General features: G+C 39.1%; 1 protein-coding gene across 3 annotated transcripts in view; it reads right to left on the reverse strand.

Annotated features, from left to right (window-relative positions):
* LIN28B (lin-28 homolog B) overlaps positions 1 to 21,501 on the reverse strand; it is a 108,264-nt gene that overhangs the window by 40,963 nt on the left and 45,800 nt on the right. For all 3 annotated transcript variants that reach the window (XM_033055826.1, XM_033055825.1, XM_033055824.1), the window contains exon 4: positions 10,346 to 10,530. In XM_033055826.1, the coding sequence (XP_032911717.1) occupies positions 10,346 to 10,530 (185 nt within the window). The remainder of the gene's footprint in view (positions 1 to 10,345; positions 10,531 to 21,501) is intronic.

The following is a 21,501-nucleotide window of genomic DNA, read 5'->3' on the forward strand; positions in this document are numbered from 1 at the left end:
GGGGGCGAGGTAGCTTCACCACCCCAGGTGGAAGAAAAGGGTGAGGAAGGAGCTCTGCTCACCGTGAGCGTCCCAGTTCCCAGTTGTTCAGAGGAAACAGCAGGCTTTAGCAGTCCAAATCCAAGAAGCCTGATCCCAACAGGAGAAACGGAACCTCTCTCCTCGAGTTCGGCCGGCGAGCTGTGTGGTTCTCCTACCCCCAGTGTCCTCTTACTTGCGGAACACAAAAGCAGGACTCCACCTTTCCCTAATGGGCCATCATTGCTTCAGCAGTCCTTTATCTCCAGCTCTTAACGGCTAATAGGAGAGCCATCCCGGCTAGCTTAACATAATAATGGGAAAAATTTCTAAACCTCGCCAACCCACAACACCTACCTTTTATCCTTGAAATATCTTCCTATGACCCTGCCTGAGGAATTGTGGACACCACAGGAGCATTTCTATTTGAGCTCCACTGTCTCTTCACTGAGCAGCTTGTCAAAACCAGAAGAAGCAACTGCAAAGTCCCACTCAGTCCTGCTACTTCTGGATGGAGGATGCTACATTGCTCTGCAGGGGTGGCTTCAACTGGTATGTTTTTCCTGAAATAAGCCTCCCTTTCCTTGTGTAAATTTGCCCTTACAGGCTCATGCCTTCTTTCAGGACACAGCCTGTATGTCATTACCTGCTCAGTAAATGCTCTGGCACAGGTGCACTTTTGGGGGTGGGGATGCACAGTGGGAAGAGCAGCATCGTGCCTGCACCACCACTACGGAGATGACTACCTCCATGACACATTCCTCTTATATAATGATCTGCTGAGCTTCTTGGCAAAACAAGATATTGAAGTAAATTCACATTTTAAATTATTCATATTTAAGTAGGTTTGATCTTTAAGTGTCAAGGACAGAAACATGAAGCCACAGCTAATAAAAGAAACAGCTGTAGCGATTTGGAATTACATTACTGCACAGTCGTTATTAATTTGAAGTCAAAGGGCTTCACAATTTTTATTCCTTCTAAAGAGTACCAGATTAATCCAGAGTGGTAAATCAGAGAAAATGCTTCAGGGATATCTGATTTAGCAGATATGCTATCATTCATTTTTCTCCAGCTTTCAAGTTTTTGGTATCTTTTTCAACAGGTCAAACTATATGACAATTATTTCCATCATCTGGAATCACCATTATAATCTGTCCTCAGTGTTGTATATTTATTACATTGAGTATGTTTGCTAGGTGATGCTGGAGTGCAATATATTTAAAAACAAAACAAAACAAAAACCAACCAACCAAACAAAAAGAAAGCAAAGAAATGCAATTGTTTTCCTAAAATAGAAGATTTGGAGTTAAATTATTTGATTACATTGATTTTTTTTTTTTGTCATAAAGTACAGCACAGGCAGTCTGCACCTTTTTAAAAGGTAGCTTATCCTGTGAGGAGGTCTGTTCCTCTGTTCCCAGTTCATTGACAGCTACAGCATGTCACATGAGCAGAAAGCAGCACAGTCTGTAGTCAAGATCAGTATCAACTTAAAACAGAATTTTTTTTACAATTGGCAAAGTATCGTCAAATAATGCTCTGTTCCCTGGTATTTTCAAAGCACAAGATGAAGTATTTACTGGTTTGGCCCCTGGAAAGGTATGCATATTTTTGTTTATTTTTGTCTACTTGAAAATAGTGTAGTAGTAAGAAATTAAAAACTGAGAAACAAATTTGGATTAAAGAAGCAGATGCCAGTTATATCAGGAAGATTTTTTAGAAACAAAATGATTTTTTTGAAAATAATTTCTGATTTATTTTTAGCATATACTCTATTGGATTTATGCAAAATGTCTGCTAAATTGAGCAAAGTTCTCAATTCTTTTGTGCGTCTAAATTCCTTTTGGTATGTGCAATCATTAGTACAGGTAAGAATGCAGTGGGATATTTATGTATATCAGTGCAGGCAAAGGCCTGAATATATGCTGAGTTTACTGTAAGTGAGAGCGAGCTCACCCCTTTGTGAAAGAGAGTGGAATAGTCAGAAAACATGAGGCCTTGAGAAGACATCCGATTAAAGAAAAATATTCTGCATTCCAAAAACAGTGTATGTACTTAAGAAACCCATCTGCTGTGCAGGGACAGCTTTACTCCACATGAGGCTGCATAAAAACGACACCTTCCTACTCACTTCATCTGTTCCTGGTACATTTTCAGAATTGAATCTGCTTACTTTAGCATCAAATTTGGATTTCTTATTATAAACACTGTGAAAAATTTGAGGCCTCTCTCTTCTTAACTGTACATGCATACAAACAGATACCAAAAAACTTTTATCCAGGCTCTACTCTGTTCTTAACACAAGCTTGCAGTGATGAAAATCACACTTGGGTGTTACTTAGTGGTATCATGACTGTCAGGTTCTAGGCTTTTCCCTTGGCACAGACATTTGCATTTACTTGAAGCACATGAAAAGCCCCACCAGAAGACACATGATGGAAAGGCAGGACATATTTTTGCATGTTTTGATGATTTGTAGGTCTAAGTGCAAAGCCCAATTCCTCTTGCACCCAAATGAGCAGGCTGAAACACTGCATGGTCATGCATGTTCACCAGCAATGGAGGACCTGAAAAGAGATCTTACTTTAAGTGGCCTTGTGATGAATTTGATAGTTAAATTGTCTGAAACCAGAAAATGGCCTTTCAAATTAACGAGAACTTGCTTGTATAACCACTCAGCACATTGCAGTGTGTCAGGGTACCCCAAAATACATAACTGACCTTGGATCAAATCAAGCTTTATAGCCCTCATCTAACTATGGGCACTTGGCTTTGCAAATCTAGCCATGTTCTATCCATTTACAATTTTGAATGGGATTTCTTCTATGTCTTCTGAAAGGCAAAACCTTATATTCAAATATTATGCATGCTGTTATGCACAACTCTAACCATTTCTACACTTTGCTCCAACACACAAGCATTGATCTTTCAGGTCTGCATCCTGGCTCCTGACTGTTTGAGCTACAGAATTATGGAAGAGAAATCCAGTATCTTTTGAGAAAGGCAGCTCCCAGTGCTGTATGCTGGATTTGGGGGTAGAAGCTAGCCTAGCTGCGGCTTGCTGTCTTCCAAGAGGTGAGGTTTTCCTGCTTATGCTCTCACTCTGGAACACTTCTCCATAATTCTACACCAGGCAGTTCAGGAAGACTGGTTTAGTTACACCCTGTGTCAGAGAAGAATTCATGACCCATAGTGTGTGGTCCATAGGTACTGGGAGCTATACACACCAGGCAGTAGCAGTTGTTTTCTCTTTTCTACCTTACGCCATTTTCTTTTCATTTTTTCAAGCCAAAAATATTTGTTCTTGAAGATCTGATTCTGTTCTAATCAGACTGGACAGACCAAGTCCTGGAAGCACACTGTGTGTTTATTATTCAGGAGGGCTGTGACTGCTGAGTTCCCTTTAAACACAGATGGATGATGTAGATTTTAACAAGGGCTGTCTAATGAATATATGCAGTAACACTTTTCAGAGGCTTCTGACTTAAGACTTGGATGGGTCGGCACAAAGAACGAGCAAAGATTAACCTCCTGCCCTAGAAATCCATTTCCAAGCCAGCTTTTAAGCCTCCAATCCACAGCACCAAGTGGCAGCTGTTTTTAAAAGTTACCTACTTTTTAACCCTACCAACAAGGCCCTCTGGTTTTCTGGTTTTATCTCGCTCCTGGAAAATCCAGAATGTTGCTAAAATTTCTGAAGAATTGCCAGCCTAATGTTTGTCGTCCCTAATGTTTGTAGCCCTGTAAAGATAAAGCCTTCCTAAAATACCCAGAGTATGGTAAAGCTCTAAAGGTGTTTTTTTGTTTGTTTGGTTGGTTGGTTGGTTGGTTTTTTTGCCTTTTTTTTTGTTTTGTTTTAATTCAGCATTCTGCTGTTTCTATTGCAAGCAGTTCATGCGAGCTTAGTGGCTTTAATGTCTGGAACAGCCAGCAAATATCAATCATAAAATTATGTATGGAAGCATAACTCAGAGTGGTGTTTATCCCCATTCTAGTCTATTGTCTAAATATGCAAATTGTTAACTTTATAAAAGTTTGCACAAAGAATATCAAGCTTTGCTTGAGGATCCAAAAGAAAGTTGCATCCAGCAAATTCAGGTACTTAACACTTCATCTAATTGTCTTTTGCAGATTAGTTGCCAATACTGAAGGAATGCTTAAACCACTACTGCCAGAGATAGAAAGCTATACCTCCCTATTTTTTACAGTCTCTCCTTAAATATGTGTCCTTGTTGAAAAGATGACAGTAGGCCAGAGGGACCTCATCTCACATGGCAATTTGCACATAAGAGAACAAAACGATGGCTGTCTTTCTAAGTTTGAAAGGTTATCTCAGACATCACTGGAAAGAGAAACTAAACACCCAACAAAATCATTATGAGGCAGGGAAAGAGCAAACAGCCAAGAAAATGCCCTATGCTTGCAAAAATGGGGAAAACAAGAATGAAAATTGGAATGAAGAGATTCTTGCCATCTAATAGCAGGTGAAAGGGAGTCAGGGAGGAGGTGTTCATGTTCTAATTGTTGAAACATCACCCTTGAGCAAGGTCTTTTTGCAGGGCTGTATTTCTAAGAAATGGGTGTAAACCATGCAATTCTTGCATTACTTGTGTGCCAGCTTCCTCTCTGGAAAATGTCAATGAAATCCACATTGAAGAGGAGTAGGAAAATTTCACTGTTTGACAGTGACATGCTGACACCATTTTGTGCCAAAGGCTACACCTCCCTGAATTGTCATCCATTTCCCTGGTTGGATGACTGAGTTTGCCTGCTCCCCATTTCACCCAAGTGCTGATCAGCACCTGCCCACAGCGGGTCCCTGTGGTGGCCAAGTGGATTTGTCCCTTTTGTTGTAGCTGTTCATGGTGACAACCAGCCTGGCCTTGCTTACTCTCAGGAGAAGAGGATTTCCCCACCCATCTGCTAAGCTTGGGTTTTACATGCTTCTTCCACGCTGGTACCAGCTCAGGGCTCTCCTGCCTATTCCATCTTCATTACCCATATCTCCTTCACAAAAATCTGCTCGGTTCAAGCTGTAGGAGGCTTTTCTATGAAAATCAGATTATATGTCAACCAGTAGAGATGGATATAATATCAAGTTTGAAGTAACTTAGTATCATGTAACTTTGTTGTCCTAAAGTAGCTCTCCCAGTCCAGTTAACTTCAATTCAAATGTCCTCCGTGGCATGCCGCTGTGTGTCATCCCTTCCTGCATCACACCAGCTTAGTGGCTGTTTGTGCAGATCACGAGCTTTTAAAGAAGACCTTTAAGGTTTTCTTAATATAGTCTGCCTTCAGATCATCCACAGAATGTCTTCAGATATTAAAACCATTTTCTGTCTGACTCAGACACAAAGTAGTTTTAAGTGACAGTTCATCAGGGGAGAAATATATTATTTAATTATAACCCTCCCTTCCCTAAGTGGCTGCATTTCCACCCTGTGGGTGGTTCAGAATTACATTTTTCTTTATTTGAAAATTATGGTTTTGGTCACATTCAAGAGTTACTGGTGAACACCACTTATAACAACACAAAAACACTTATTTTCTAATTGTTCTTTCTTTATATTTATCTACCTTGGAAAAAAAAAGTTTTCAAAGTGTTACATCCATGCTGCAGTACTCATTACTGTTTAGTCAAATGAGCTACAACTAGACAGCCATTTCACCAGCCATATCCCAGGATGTAATTCGGCATCAGCATTTATGCAGTGGCAATGGCTCGTTGAGCTCCATCATTTTAAGCAGCTCCCAAATCCCCTCCTCACCATTTACTTGCAGGACTGCACTATAAACCAAGCCAGTGAAATGTTTCATGTCAGCCTCCAGTCTCACAATGTAGTGCCTATTTATTAACTACTGACTGACACAGGTCTCCTGTACTAGCAAGTTTCCTGCCACAAGTGTGATGTTAGCAGAAGATATCAGAGGACTCAAATGACATAAATTAGAACTGGGAGATGGAGATAAACTCTTAATTATTTCTTCCTTGTTTCTTTCTTCTTGCTTTATTTTATTGCTTCCATTTTGGTATGAAGATTTCAAAACCAAAAAAGGAAAATAGAAAAAAGCTGTCAACCTCCACATCTCCCCCAAAACATTCCACATGAAGCAAGTGCCAAGCTTAGCAAATACAGCATAACAGACACTGCTGAAAAAGTAGCCAAGTCTGAGCTCCTAGCAGGAATGTTTAAAGATACTGGGTAATACCTCTAGGTCCCAAAGATAACTCTAGCTGCTAGTCCTGTGAGCATCATGCACCTTTATTAATAATGTCCCAAAGATAGGTCTGTGTGTCAAATTATTTAAATGTATACTGCACTAAAGAATATTCTCCCATATCTATAAATAATTACAACTCATAAAATAGTCCCTTACAAGGTTTCATTTTAGGTGACATAGAAACATTGGGAGTGCTTGTTTAAAAAATTAAAAAGAAATTAGCGCAATTTTTTCCTTCTCCCCTTTTTCCTCTCAACTTTATTCTGAGATGGTGGGTTAAGTTCTGATTTCATTTGTTCTACTTTAAATCACAGACTTGTCTACATATTACGAAGTACTTGATTAAGTGTGATCTCAGAGTACTTTATCTTTTCTGCATCAGATCCCCATGGTCATTCCTAGAGAGCAGCATTGCACACTTTTGTGTCAGCTCACTGCCAAAACTGAGCAAAGCACACTGTATTTGGCACGTGTTACAATGCAAATCCTCACAAATTCATCCCCTGGTTTAGCCAGGTGGGAAGAGACCAGTCCCTCCACAGTGCATCTCTGTCATAAAACACCACTTCTCAACCCAGAACTTGCCAGATGGAAATCCCAGCTGAGCTTAATTTAGAAACCCCCCCTTTAGCCCAGACTTCTCTAAATACTGTGAAAAAGTACATACACATATTACAATAGATAAAAGTAAGGTCTGAGAACCTGCAGGCTGCTCAGTCACAGCTTCATGCCACATGGACCACAAATTTTCCCTCCCTCACACATGCATGTGCCAACACGCAGATTGAGAAAGAATGACCAAGTAGCCACTACCACTGGTGACAATTACAAAGAATTCCCACTTATGGTATAAAACGAATGAGGCCCATAGTAATACGAAGGGGAAAGACATGAACACAAGAAGTTGGAATTAGCTTTCATAAGGCAGCTGAGGCAGCTCTCACAGTGCAACAACAATCTCCAAGAAACTTTTCTCTAGACATGTTGGAGGTGCACCTTTTTTATTGTCTAGGCATTCAAAACTAATTTTCCTTCAAGCAAAGACACTGCTTTTCACTGAGTGATAATGTCAATGCTACTTCAAACATTTCAAATTTCAGCCTTTTCTGCTGTCTTATGACTTAAGTGTAAGAATTCTGAGACAGAAGTGGGTAGATGTTTTTGCCCACATTTTCACATTCAAATTAATTCAAATTAATTTTGAATTTTCCCTTTTTTTTAAAGGCAAGTGAACATTAGAGAGTACACTGTCTCATAGATCAGCACCGCCCCCCCCTGCACTGTTTTTCAGGGTATATCTGTTCCATTTTTTCTATGCTTCAGCTATGAAAAAGCATGATTGAAAGCAGAATTCATCTCACTTCATTTTACAGACTTGTAAGGGAAGCATCTGCAGGACTGGAGCTAGGATCCCTTTGTAGTCCTTGAAGAGGAACAGCAGTAAGGCAAGATTCAACACCAACATTTTAGATGCTTCCCTAGGATGAGATGAACTGCACTTGCAAAGTACTGCTTCCTTTTGCATCTGCTACACTGTGTACTAGAGGTTGTTCAAATCCCTGCCTCTTTCAATATGCAGTCTTCCCTGCTTACAACCAGCCCACTTAAATTTCAAGGTTTTTGAAGCAAGGACTGTCTTCCTTCATATACATGTGCAACAAATAGGTCAACAGGATCACACCAGCATGACTGTGGCCTTTATTTGCCGCCAAAGTATGAAACATCAAGAACAGTGGTAATATTAATATCCTAAACAGATTAGCAATTACAATTAATGGAAAAAAAACCAATGATTTAAATAAGTGTAATACTGAAAGCATATAGTGAAATAAAAAAACCAAAACCTAAAAACCAAAAAACAAAACAAACAAAAAAAAACCCCAAACCCCCAAAAAATCCAAAAAACAAAACAAAACAAAAACAAAACCCCAAAAAACCAGCCATTGCATGCAACATGACTCTAAAAGGCAAGATACGGAGAGCAATCAAAAAGAAAGCTTTGTCCAGCTTACAAAATCTCTCCTTGTTGTGGTTATGGACTCTGATCTGTTACAGCAGCAATAAATTTTCTTTATGGCCTTTAGCTTTTACAAAGAAGGTGAAAAAAAGGACAAATATCATGTTGTCTCCAATCTTTAACTAAAAAAAAAATTAGAGAAGGGGAACAAAAAAGGGTCTTTTAACAGATGTGAGGACAAGTAGTGTCCATATGCAGCTACTAAAAGTTTCTGAACCCAAATTTCTCAAACCTGGGCTACACTGCCTTTCCAGGTGACCCTATCTTTCTGAAGCTACTCTTTGCAATGGAAGAGAGCCATCAGCTCTCAGTCATGCCATTCATTAACTACTACAGGCAAAAGCTGGCTGTTTGGATGTTCTTACTATGATCCTCACAAAGTATGTATTACCCTTGGCCTCAGTCATTATAAGTTCTGGGCTGGGCAATAGCATGAGGAAAAGAGGGTGAATCCACCTAAATAAACAAACAAACAAATAAAAAAATAAGCTTTCAAGCAGGAAGGCTGTCCTTGGTAAACTAGGTACAGGTAGCTTTGTAGTAAAGAGGATTCAGAATTTCTTCAAGACATCAGAAGCATAAAATAAAGCATAACAGTGTAGTGTGAGTCAGACTGCTGCACATGTGTAGAGGGAAGTGCAGTAATCAAAATTAACCTGAAATTGGTAAAGTAATATTACAATAGTCCCTCAGACCACCAGGAATCAAAAACTTTGGAAACATCTTATACTCTCTTCACTAAGTAAAATTATAATTACATTAATTTCATGATTATAAGCCGCACTGAGTATAAGCCGCACTTCCGGGTGCCAGCAACTTTTCATTCTTTGTTCATTTGTCCATATGTAAGCCGCACCTGATTATAAGCCTCACGTTACAATACAGAGTGTGATAAAAGGTATCTATTCTATCACCATCTGTTGAGGGTGGGGGCAGTGATCCTTATCTCCATGGGAGATGTTCTCCTAATGGGCCATCCATTGAAACCAGGCAGGGCATTGTTCTTTATCTTTTCACAACCCATCCTTCCTCCAGCGAGTCATTTTCTGCTAATGGCCCATTGAGTCCCACTGTGAGACTGATAAAATTACTGCATCCCACTGGAAGTTGCTCCAGCCAGGGGGAAGAGCCCAACATTTCTTACCAACATAACAACACAGGTTTTGGGACACTAAGTGAGCCCCTTTCTCCACTGGACTTCAGAGAAAAACTGGATTTCTCCACATCACCACTGGATCTCCGGAGGGAAACTGCACCTTCTACAGGAGCACTGCTTCAACTGAACCGCATCTGTCACTGCAGGAGGATGCAGCCACCATTGAATGGGACTGCTACCAACACCCTGCCTGACGGGGTGTCAGGTTGTACTCTGATTTTGTCAGGGTTTGGAGTTTGTTTCTTTGTAGTACTGTATTTCTATTTTAATTTCCCTAGTAAAGAACTGTTATTCCTAATTCCCATATTTTTGCCTGAAAGCCCCTTGATTTCAAAATTATAATAATTTGGAGGGAGGGGGTTTACATTCTCCATTTCAAAGATAAGTTCCTGCCTTTTCTTAGCAGACACCTGTCCTCCAAACTAAAACAGCAACTTTTTGTTCTTTGTCCGTATACAAGCCGTACCTGATTATAAGCCGCACTTTGGGTTCAGACCAAAATTTTAGTCAAAATGGTGCGGCTTATAACCGCAGCACCTACATTTTTTCTATATAAAACTACTGATGCAGTTTAAAACTCCACTGCACATGATAGTCTGTTTAGCATGCACAATTCTCACTTAAACACGACATTATATCACCTGCATTCAGACTGATCTCTTTTTCCAGTCTAACAGCAATATTTTCAAAATAATATTATATTCTTCTGCAGGCTCCCTCTAATTTAATAAAACCTTCTCAAGTAAAACTAATCAGTGGGTGATGGATGTAGTTGTATAGATATAGCTTTAATTAAATTACTGAGCTACATGTAAAATCCAAATTTGCATAGAAGGGTTTCCTTTCACAAACAAATAAATGCTGAAAACACAATTTCAAGAAAAACTTGCAAATGAAAAAAAAAGGGAATAGCAAAGTAAGGTAATTACCTATCTCCCTTTGGTTTTCTTTTTTGTACTGTCTTCCCTTTGGGTCGTCTTTCACTTCCTAAACAGGGGCTCCCACCAGGGCCAGTTACCCGTATTGATTCAAGGCCTTTGGAAGATTTCTTAAAAGTAAATTCCACAGGTTCTCCTTCTTTTAGGCTTCTAAATCCTTCCATGTAAAGCTTGCTCTGTAAATAGGAAAAATACTCTTGGTTACCATTGCCTTAAAAACAGTATTTACATTTATAATCAACAGGAAAAATTACCCATCTACCATCCTAGAACACATACAAGTTGAGTAACAGTTTGCTCTGCATAGGCTGTAGCAGATACTACAAATTATAGTCCTGGATACACTGAAAACCCCATTCAACACTGAACAAGTAAAAAGAACCTATTTTCAGTATCAGCAAATCTGAAATAACATTTTCCTTTTCCGTGATGCATGCTACAGATGAAGCAGAAGAAATGCTGTATTGCTGTATTGCTAAAACCCTTAAAAATTCTTAACAGGTCTCTGAAAATGAAAAGGTCTGGAAGGAGAGCAAATGTTCATTTCAAAGCAAATTAATTTATGATCAAAGTTTTAATAATTTGCATTCTTTATATCTGAGACATCTCTGAAAATGAATCAGAGATACAGCAAGCATGAGAGGCATGAGGAAGGCACTCTGAACAAAATCTGCTGACATAGGCAATTCAAAGATCCCTAGTGAGCTGCTGAATTTCTGCTGACTACACCAAAAATCTTATCTATCTACCTAGCATGATTTATGTATGGGTTTGTATTTTCATTCACAGAAAAGGAAATTTTCATCATCAGGGCAAGTGAAATAAATACTTGTAAGTATTTTAATATTACACTGCAGTAGAAAAATCTTGGACAAGCTGAAGTCAACACGAGCTTACCACTGATTCTGATACAATGAAAATTTTCATTACAATTCCATACAAATTATGCACAATAGTAAGTAAACATTCCAGGACAAATCTGATTAATCAAACTCTTAAAATGATCCTTGAGTTAAATGACAAGGAGGTTTTTGGGGGTGGTGGAGATGAAGTGGTCGCAGTACACTTTTATTTTAGAAATTACACAGTACATGAATGAGATCGGTTGGGCTCACAGAGAATATTACAAAATACCTCCATTTACACACCTTTAGAAGTCTTTCAGGAGAGTTATAACACATATTTTATTCCTTTGCTTAGAGGAAAGAGAAAAAAAAGTATCCTGACTGATTCTTAATCCATTCTCTAGCATTCACTTGTCTGAACCATGGAGTCAAGAAGGAAATCTTCACTGCAAGTGCCATCCCAAATCTTTCACATGTCAAAAAAAGCCACGTGACACACAGCTTGCATCTGTTCCTCGACAAGTGCAACGAGGAACATGTACAAATCAGATGGCAATCCCTGACATGGGCTCCCTGTAACCATTCATGGGAGGTCTGCAGCACCAAGACACTGTTTTAACAGAGCATGAGAACTGACACCTGCACAGTTCATAGTCAGCACACAAAGAGTGAGCTGGTTTCTTCACAAGGATGCACAGAGGACAGCACCAAGAGCAAGAGCAGCTCCCCCTGAGCTGCTACAGAGCAAACTAGTTTCAGACACAAGGAGAGATTGCTCACTACAGAAAGAATTAAACAGAGAAGCCCAAAGTAATAGTTCCCTTTGCTGGAAATAATTGACTCATCTTACCAGGGCACTGAATAACCTAATCCAAGGCCCTGCTTTCAGCAAGATGTTCAACCAGATGAAATCAATAGGAGCCTTCCAACCCAGGCTTTCCTGTGATTCTGATATCCTAGCCCAGTGCTGGTGGGCCTGGAGACAGGATTGCAGTTCCTGGTTTATGCAGCAGAGCTACCTTGGGCGACCTGGGTCACTTAACTTCTCCTTATTTTTCTGAAGAGGGGTGCCACTGTAAAGTCTATTTGTCACAGCACTAACAGACTAAATTATAAATTATAGAATAATTTGGAATATTTATTTTATTATATTTATATGAAATAATTTCAGTTTCCTGAAACCCCAAGTCCTCAGTGTACCCAGTACAAGACACTACCACTGCCAACCTGAGCGGCTCAGGGGCTTATAATTTTTCCAGCAGACAACAGCAACCAAGACCACAGCTTCACTCATTAGGACAAAGGCTGGTTTTTCTTATCCAGTTGTGCAGTTCTAGTAGACTTGGTTGCAGTAACAGTAATGCAACAGTGTGAAACAGGAGACAAACTGCTGATTTTATAGGCTAGAGGTTGAGTACTGTTTAAAACGTGGGAGGAATAGCATGGGAGGGCTGTGGGACACATGAAAGAAGAAATATATAATATCTGTTCCCTGAATCATTACCTTTGCTTTTTTTAAAAAGTGAAAATTTAAGGCATGAAAAAATAAATATGCAAATGTTCTTACTAATGCAACTGGAAGGCAATAATTATACACAAAGCAATGAAACAAACCACCCAGGAAGGCAGTATTATTTCAAGCAAGCTCTCCACTTTGAAATGCCTGTATAGCAATAAGGGGATCTTTGCTACAAAGAAAAAACATCCAAGTTCAGAATATGCCTAAAGAAGACACCACCACTCCTAAACTGTGGTGTGATTCCATCTCTGGGTCCGTCCACAACTCTTCAGTCTTCAGTGGCCATTAGGGAAATCTTGATGAAAGGAAAGAACTGAATAATGTGTATTCCACCCCAAAATAAGCATACACTTGAATGTTCCAAAACAAGAAAATCAGTACAACACAGATGGGTGCTAATCACAAGGGGAACTTCAAAGGCATAAGCCCTTATTTTCCTGCAATACTGAACACAGCATGGATGCTTGTCTACTTGTTTAATTACAACTTAATGAAGATAGAATTGAGTCTCAGTAAGAGTTACGCATTTTTTCCTGAGTTTCACCATTATTAGAAAAATGCCAAAAGGTTAACAATTGATACACATAACACTGTCTTCTACTTTACCTCAAAATAAATACTTGCTTAAAATGTAACTTGAAGCAAGGCATTATTAGTATTCTAGAATGTTTTTATTTTCCTCATTTCACTGTTAGCAACAGAACTTGATTTCTAAACAAAGTACTGTATTTACAAGAGATTTTTTAACACATTTAAAAACCTAAGTACAGCAACAATCATGCTTTTACTAATCACATGTTATGCAGGTGCACATTTTTTACATGTTTTTTTTCCAAGCACTTTTAACAACAAAAAATGTTGAAAAAAAACCCCACTTCAAATTACTTGCACAGTTCTCTCCTTGAATAGATCTCAACAGCTTTTCAATGTTAGAGACGGATTTGGTGCTGTCTTGACTTACTGTGCAAATGTATAGCTCATGGTGAGATTCTCTAAGGGTGCGGTAACAATTCAAAGCCATAGTGAAAAAATGGCATTTGAAAAACCTGAATCCCTCTTAACTTGTCTAAAGAGTTGGACAAAAAATTGTCTGTAAAGCTGATAATTTAATGTTGAGAGACCCAGCTCAGTATTTTCCTCACATTACTTAAACAAATAAAACTGACACAATTAAAAGCAGCCAGAGTTTCAAGTCAGTGAACCATTTCTAGAGCCCTGAATGGGGTGTATGGGCACACCGCCAACAAACAAAGAGAAAAACTTAAAAGCAACATGCTTTTCCTCGTTTCTCTCTTTCAGCTGTCAGAGACTTTACTGTTATTTTTACCAGCAGTCAATACAGTGGTTTCAGACTGGAGCTTTTTTTTTTTCTCTTTTTAAATTTGACAGGACCATTTATGGTGGGGTTTTTTGTGTGGTTTTTGGTTTGTTTTTTTTAATAGATATCCTAATGTAAAATCTCACACATCTCTGTTACAAGCAACAGCTTGGTCCAAAATGCTAACAATCTCGTAGTAGTATTGGCAACAACAAATATTAATAGAAAACTTCATGATCACAAGTTCATGGAAAGCATTTTCTACTACAACACAAAAATCAAAACTTAACAAGTATAAACTGTATTAGCAAAATGGTCCCCAAAGAAACACACCCATTCCTGGGCAGTGTCAGGGAGTGCTTACAGCTTTCACCAGGCTCTACAAAAGAAAGGAAGTTTGGAATTAAGGATCATTACCGGGGCCCAATTGCCTCAGATAAGTGTGCATTACTTTTTGTAAGTGTGGGGAGTAAGTGCCTCATCACAACTTTGCCATTTTTAGCCAGGGCTGTGAATAACTGCTGTTGCAGACATTAAACCCTTTAGAGGGATGAGGGGAAAAAGTTATTTGGTGGCATTCTGCTTACCTTCTTTATTTTCTGTATCTCTCATTTCTGCCCCTTTTTATCTAGTGATTGATTGATTGCTTAGTACAATGACCAGACGCCACCAGTATGCTGAGTTTCCCAAAGTAAGAAAACTGTTTTCCCTCCAAAATGATCTACAATTAAATCCAGACATGAAGGAAAGCATATTCTTAGTCCCAACCTCAAAGATTGCAAAAAAATCTCCAAAACAACCTCATACAGTTCCATCAACAACCATCAACCTCTGAGTAAAGCAAGGGTACACAGTGAGAGGACCCAGAAGCAAAACAATCTACACTGGATGCACACTAGAGCTCTTCCCTGCATTAGGTCAAAATCCATGCAGAATAATTGCATGATACAAATCCTGGTACAAAGACTTTTGCTGTTGACCAAAAGTTCATTACAGGAGGTTTGTGAAGACCATACATTTTTGCAGGCAGAACTCTAAAGCAAACAAAACTTTAACTCCCCTGAACAGCAGCCCTTCCAAGGGCAACGTGCAGCTTTGCTGCACTAACACAGGATTTGAAGACTGAGCACTCACAAAACACCTCAACACTGCTCCTGCTGACCCTCAAGGGCTTGTTCCTGCTCCTAGAGGCTTATCTTGAACCAAATCTGGCACTTCTTTTGGTCCTCCTCATAAGCCAATTTAACTCACTAATCTGACAGGAAACAAACTCAGTTTAAAAAGAAAGGGGGAGGATAAGAGGAAGAGGAAACAGAGATAGATTTTTTGTTTTTCCAGTGAGCTAAATCTATTCACAGAAAAGTTCAACGAGCTCCAGGGTATACACAGTGGAAACAGCAACTTTTTGAGATGAGAATGTGCGCCTTAATATTTTATGTAAAAAAGTAAACTATACAGCATTACAGTGCTTTTTTGTTTTAAAGCTTAACATAACACAAAGTAACTTCTAAAAAGCTACAAAACACTATTTCTCAAAGATTTGCACTTCAGCTCTAAGACAAGGAAGAGCCATGTGTAAAATATTTATGAGAAAGGTTGAGCTACTGCAAGTAACTTTACAGTAGGGAAAGAACTGATTTGTAGGCAGTAACCACATGCAGCTGGTACACTGCAATTTCACACCTTTATTTACTTGGAATTTGTTTCTGTCTTGAATTTCCACCATGACCGTAGTCATGTTCATAACCTTGTTTCCATTCATCATCCTGTCGCTGTCCCCACACTGTTATTTTTCTTACTGAGAAGTGTGCAAAGGTATTTATTTAACTTTTGAACAAAAGGTTCTCTCTAATTCAAAGCCACGCTCCCCACACAACAGAAGGCTTTCTTCTTTCTCAATTTATGTATCTAAAGAAACTTCTACTAACTGCTTTAACTTTTAAGAAGTTTAAATTAATTCTGACTCAGCTTAATACTTTCAGTTCTTGTTCCATCACAACTTCCAAGAAGTTATTTATTTTGATAATCTATTCCTTTATTGCACTACCTTTTCTCAACCCAATATGGCTCCCAAGAAACGGGTCTCAGTAGAATGATTAAGTAATTTGCCACAATTCTCCTTTTTCTTTACTTGGGATTCAAGTTGAACCTTTTCTCTATTTAAATCTCCAGTATTTCATCTCACCTATGTTTGCTAAACAGTTCTCTTAAATTTAACGCGTTCATCTTAAAAAATTACCAACTTTTTATCATCTCATTTAACTTAAACCAAGTGAGCCCAGTTTATGTTTTATCTTCATTTTTAAAACAATCACATTTTCTGTAGGGTCAACAATTCCTTTCAAGTCCAAAATAACACAACCTCTATTCTGAATTACTCTTTTGATAAGAAAACTACTGATAGTAGTGTACAGAAAAAACACATAATTATATCATAGTATTAGGCACAGTGTCTGTATATAAAGCTAAGCTAGAGATCTGCAAGTCTCTAATAATTCCTTCACAAAGTTATTTTGGCCAAATAGATTCTACTGTGTCCATGGTGCTCTTTGTTTCCAAGATGCCAACTTCACTGATAATACCTTACCAACTTTCTGCCTAATTTTAAGTGTTTGTGTTCAGACCACGAATGCTATTTGACCATGTTCTCACTGTCTCTGTATCTGGTTACACACTCAGCAGCGGCTGTTCTGATTTAGTATACTAATAAAAAGAGCCTGGATAATAAACATATCTTTTGCTTTTCCTCCCTGACCTAACCCTCTTTTCTTGCTATAGTAAGTGTATTTTTTGTTAGTGTAGCACCTACAAAACTAGTGTTCTGCTAGTAATTTTCACCCTTTTCTCCTCTGCAATTATGACCAATTATGTTACTGCATATGCAATTCTCATTTACGCAATTTTCCTTGTTCTCTGCTTTAACACCAGGCATTAAATCAAACCAGTCTCTTCTCTCATTTCTTAGTTTAAGTATTTTCTCATCAGTCACATTATGCTCAAGAGAGAATTGACTCACTTCAGTCAGCTTCTAAAGGGAAGTTCCTCTTTTCCCACCAAAGTCTCACATTGACTCAGGAAGAAAACCATTTAGCTCTTCTTGGCAATGCCACATTTCTGCCTTGTTTCTGCTCCCTGAATCTATGCAGTCAAAAAACCCACCAGCACACCTCAAAAGAAGCCTTATGAATATGCAGCCATAGTAGGTAAGGCTGTCCTGTGCAGCCCCTTGCCAACCCTTATATTGCCTCAGTGATCTGAAACCACACTATTAACCTCAGATAGTTTAATCTCATACTATAAATCCCAGACCCTCAGAAGCTCCCCCACTGGGAAGCATCTTCTTCTTTTGATGGTCTCCCAATGGTCAAATACCTCCAAGCTCCCTCCCCACTAGTGTTCCCTTACTACCAGCTGACTGCACTGCTTTTGGGAGCCCCACAGACCCCCCAGGATGGGGGCCCTTTCCTTCCTTCCCTCACCACTGAGCTATTCCACCCTCAGGCAAGTGCAGTCACTCATGCAACTGAAACCACCTCATTCTCTGTTCCAAGTACTCATCTGCTGTAACGAAGTTCTGCAGAAACCCAAAATCTCTTTCCTACGAAGATTAGGAACAAACAAACATTACCTTTTATGCAATCAATAAGCAGGGCAGATTATCCTCTTTCTATTTTCATTAGGATGAGGCTCTTCCTTCCCCCCCATCCCCATTTCTTATTCTTCCAGGATATGAGGCCTTGGTGTCCAGCTGACCAGACTCTCCAAGGCATCCTGATATTCAATCCATTTTAGTGATGCTTACAAGTGGAAAACTTCCCAAGAGGGAAGAAAACCATCATCAGACTGTTTGGTGTACCTCTTCCCCTGACAATGTGCAATAACCTGAAAAATTCATGAGCTGCATACTTTTGTTGTGTCCACCTAAGCATAATATTTTTCAAACCTCCTCTCTGTTAAAAACACAAACTTCAAGGCAGAGGACAAAACAAGCCACTCCTGCAGCTCATCTATTACATGAAAGAAAGAGGTATCATACAGAATCCTAGACCTTTTATCTTTCTCTTCTGGAGGGAAAAAAAAAAAAAAAAAAAAAAAAGGAAAGAAGTAAGAGCAGGCCAGCAGAAAATCCACAAATACCACCAAATCCACTTCTCTCATTTCTTCCAAAATGGATACAAATACAATGAAACCTGCAAGATGGATTTGGCTAAGCTGTGTCCTATCAGATACTTCTCCTATAAGTTTAATGGTGAGGACAGAACACAGCATGGTTACCCTTGACTCATTTTAAAAAGCATACTGAATATACTGAAACACAGTTCTCTTCTAGCAGATCAAAAAATTAGCCAACTTCAATGTACATCATTCCACAGAGGTGGAAATCAAAAGCACAGGAAGGCACAATGTACAACTCACAGTCTGCTGCATTTTTCAAGTACTGCAAATGTACTCTGGTAGAAGGCAGAGAGTCAATGGTAGAGTTATGTCACCTAAACCACAGTTTCCTCCACATGTACTACACCTTTCTGGTGTCGTTAACCACATTTCCAGAATCAACTGCAGCACCTCTATTTTCCACGCCTGTCCTACAATGTCTGTGAACTTCATTTCTGTGCTCCTCTATACACCCCCATGCATGAGAATGATAACTCTGTGTCAAGAGATGTTTAAGCTATATAAAGGTTTCTCATCTACCTCCCTCACCACCTCCCACCATCCCAAGACACTGCATATAATTAAAAATGAATTAGGCCCAGATTGTGATCTGCTAATTCAGATGTAGCAGGCTGTCTCTCTGCACATGCACCTTTCCCTTCCTCTGCATAAAAGTGGCCTGAGAGTCATGTTTTCTTACTATAGACCCTCAACATCCATCTCTGAGGAAGCTGTTCTTAATTTTTAAATTGTATACCAGCTGCAAAACAGCACCAGAAAAATTCTGAGAAAGCAGAGTCCCTTACATGAGAAAATTTTGTAACCCCTCACATGAGAAAATTAAGTGGTTCACACTTCACTGGTAAACAGAAGAATGGCTAACACTGTGGGCAGCTACAGGAGCCACAGGCTGACACTAAAAACCCCTGCATTTTAAGCAAATGAATCAGCAAATCAGCATACATACAGAGTCCTGAACCTGCTCATCTCACCCTATTCTCATGGAAAACATCCCAGTTATCCTACATATACCAGCCTCCTCCTTCCTGCAGCATGGTGTAACAGGTAGCCACCAACAGTTGTGCAGTCCAAAAAGGAAACAGATGATTAGGGTGAGGGTAGCAGGGGTATGTTTGTAAGATACAGGCTAATAACCAGGACAAAAAAAACATTACTTGTGAGCAGTAAATTGAGGTAAGACTCTGGGGTGGTAAGGATAGAGGTTAGAGAGTGGATGATTGTGGGATCCTGATGGAATGTAGCAACTGGACTTTCTCAACAGGCCAGGGACAAGGTGGTGGAAGGGCTGGGTAATGCCAAAAAAACAGGGCTGGTACCACACAAGGAATTGGCTAGGGCAATGGCCTGGCTGAGGACTGAAGCCAAAACCAAGCTGTGAAAAAGCAGTGGATATTTCCAGCATCTACAGGTTCTCAAAGCCCCAGACAAGCCAACTGCCCCCTCTTCCCAGTCAAGCACTGGGAGCAGAACGAAGGTTTACAGGCCATGCATGACTTGGGCCATGCTGGCAGTCCACCCCTGCCCCTACCTCCTTCTCTCTCCGCCTCCCCAGCTACCTACGGGCTGGAGTCTGAAAAGCTGTCCTCATATCACTTCCACCCTCCTCTCCAGCCCTGGGCTGAGAGCTGGAGCCTTCCAGGCCAGCACAGCACCGTGACTGCAACTTCACCTCAGAAACCCGAGATCACGCTGCAGAGAATGTTTTCTAAAAACCACCATCAGCTACTTTAGTGCAAAGCTCCTCCATTCTTCAATGGCCTCTTCTAATTCTTCAGAGAAAAATGCTGTCTGCTTGAAAGCTCCTCTGAGCCAGGGAGCGAGGGAGTAAGTGAACATGCTTGGTATTTTAGCCAACTGAGAATAGCCATGCCCTAAGCAATTCCAATATAAAAATCCATTATCTTGTAAACAGACACCTCTCTTGAACTATTCACCAGCTTTTGGGCAAATACAGTTTTTACCTTCATGGTACAGGTGTCCTTGCTTCCCACCAAGGACTCACTTGCATGTGCTGGGTGACAAAAGAAGCCATTCCACAGGCAATACATCAATGCTGCTAAACCATTTGGAAGTCAGAACCATCTATTTACCATCTATTTTTTAATTCCATTTACTTAATATGCCAATATACAAGCAAAACACAAAAACAAAATACTGGTTATTAATACTAGTATTTGTTTACTAAAATCAAAGTTGTTTTGCACACAAGAATAAAACAAGACTATCTGACAAAATTGGTGGGTTCAAATGTTGTTGCTTATGTAATAAGCAATAAATAGGCTGAAATTCTTTTCACAACATTTTCTGTACTGTAGACTGAAAACCCTTTTCCTTTTACAATAGAAGCAAAATTAACAGCAACATTTATACTATATTAACAACTCCTAACTTATGATTCAAGGTCCCCAGTACTTCTATGATTCCTTTATTGTGGCTTCCTTAGCCATTCTTGTAGAGTAGGTTATACACATTTACTTGATTTTTAATTCTACTTTTTTTAGAATGACATAATCTAGCATGACATCAGTCATACTAACTTATAGGCAGCTATATTTTCATTTGACACAATTTTATAAGAATTACAAATATCTATTAGGTATTCAGATATCTGAACAAAATAACCCATTTGGTTTGGATGAAGAATGAGTACAAGGGTATTTTATACTTCAAACATTAATCACCTTTTTTTTGAGGGAAGGGAGTGTCAGATGATCTAAACACATGACAATCAAGGTACTGGATAGGAGTGAAACTAGTAATAAATGTCTAATTGGATATAAAAGGAAATGAGTGGCTGACTTCAAATTAAACTATTTTTTAGAAATACACAGCAGTGGGAGGAGATAGCATGGAGGATTCAAAAAGTAACCTGAATGTAGCAACACTTTTAACTAGTATTTGGGAGACTGCTTAATTTTAAACTTTACTGTGAGCTAGTTCCCTAAACAGCTGCATTTTAAAAACTGACAGAAATTGTTGGTTTGGAGTCACTTCTGCAATCAAATCTATATTCTGTTACAAAAGACACAACCTGTATTTCAATGAAACACCTCTGAATTTACAGCGATAAAAATGAGAAAACAACATTTAAGGTAAAACCCTTCTCAAGTAAATGGAAGGCAGATTAAAGTGATTTTTATGGAAGAGGGCTAAGGATTTTAATTATAAAAGACAGGTTGCTTAATGTTAGCATAGGTATTGGAGAGGTACTAAGAAATGCTTAAAAAACTTTACTTTTAAAATACTGTTTTATTACTATGGTTATGATTATTGAGGTAGGAAGTAATTG

The sequence above is a fragment of the Catharus ustulatus genome, chromosome 3 (genome assembly GCF_009819885.2).
Source record: "Catharus ustulatus isolate bCatUst1 chromosome 3, bCatUst1.pri.v2, whole genome shotgun sequence".
Classification (NCBI taxonomy): domain Eukaryota; kingdom Metazoa; phylum Chordata; class Aves; order Passeriformes; family Turdidae; genus Catharus; species Catharus ustulatus.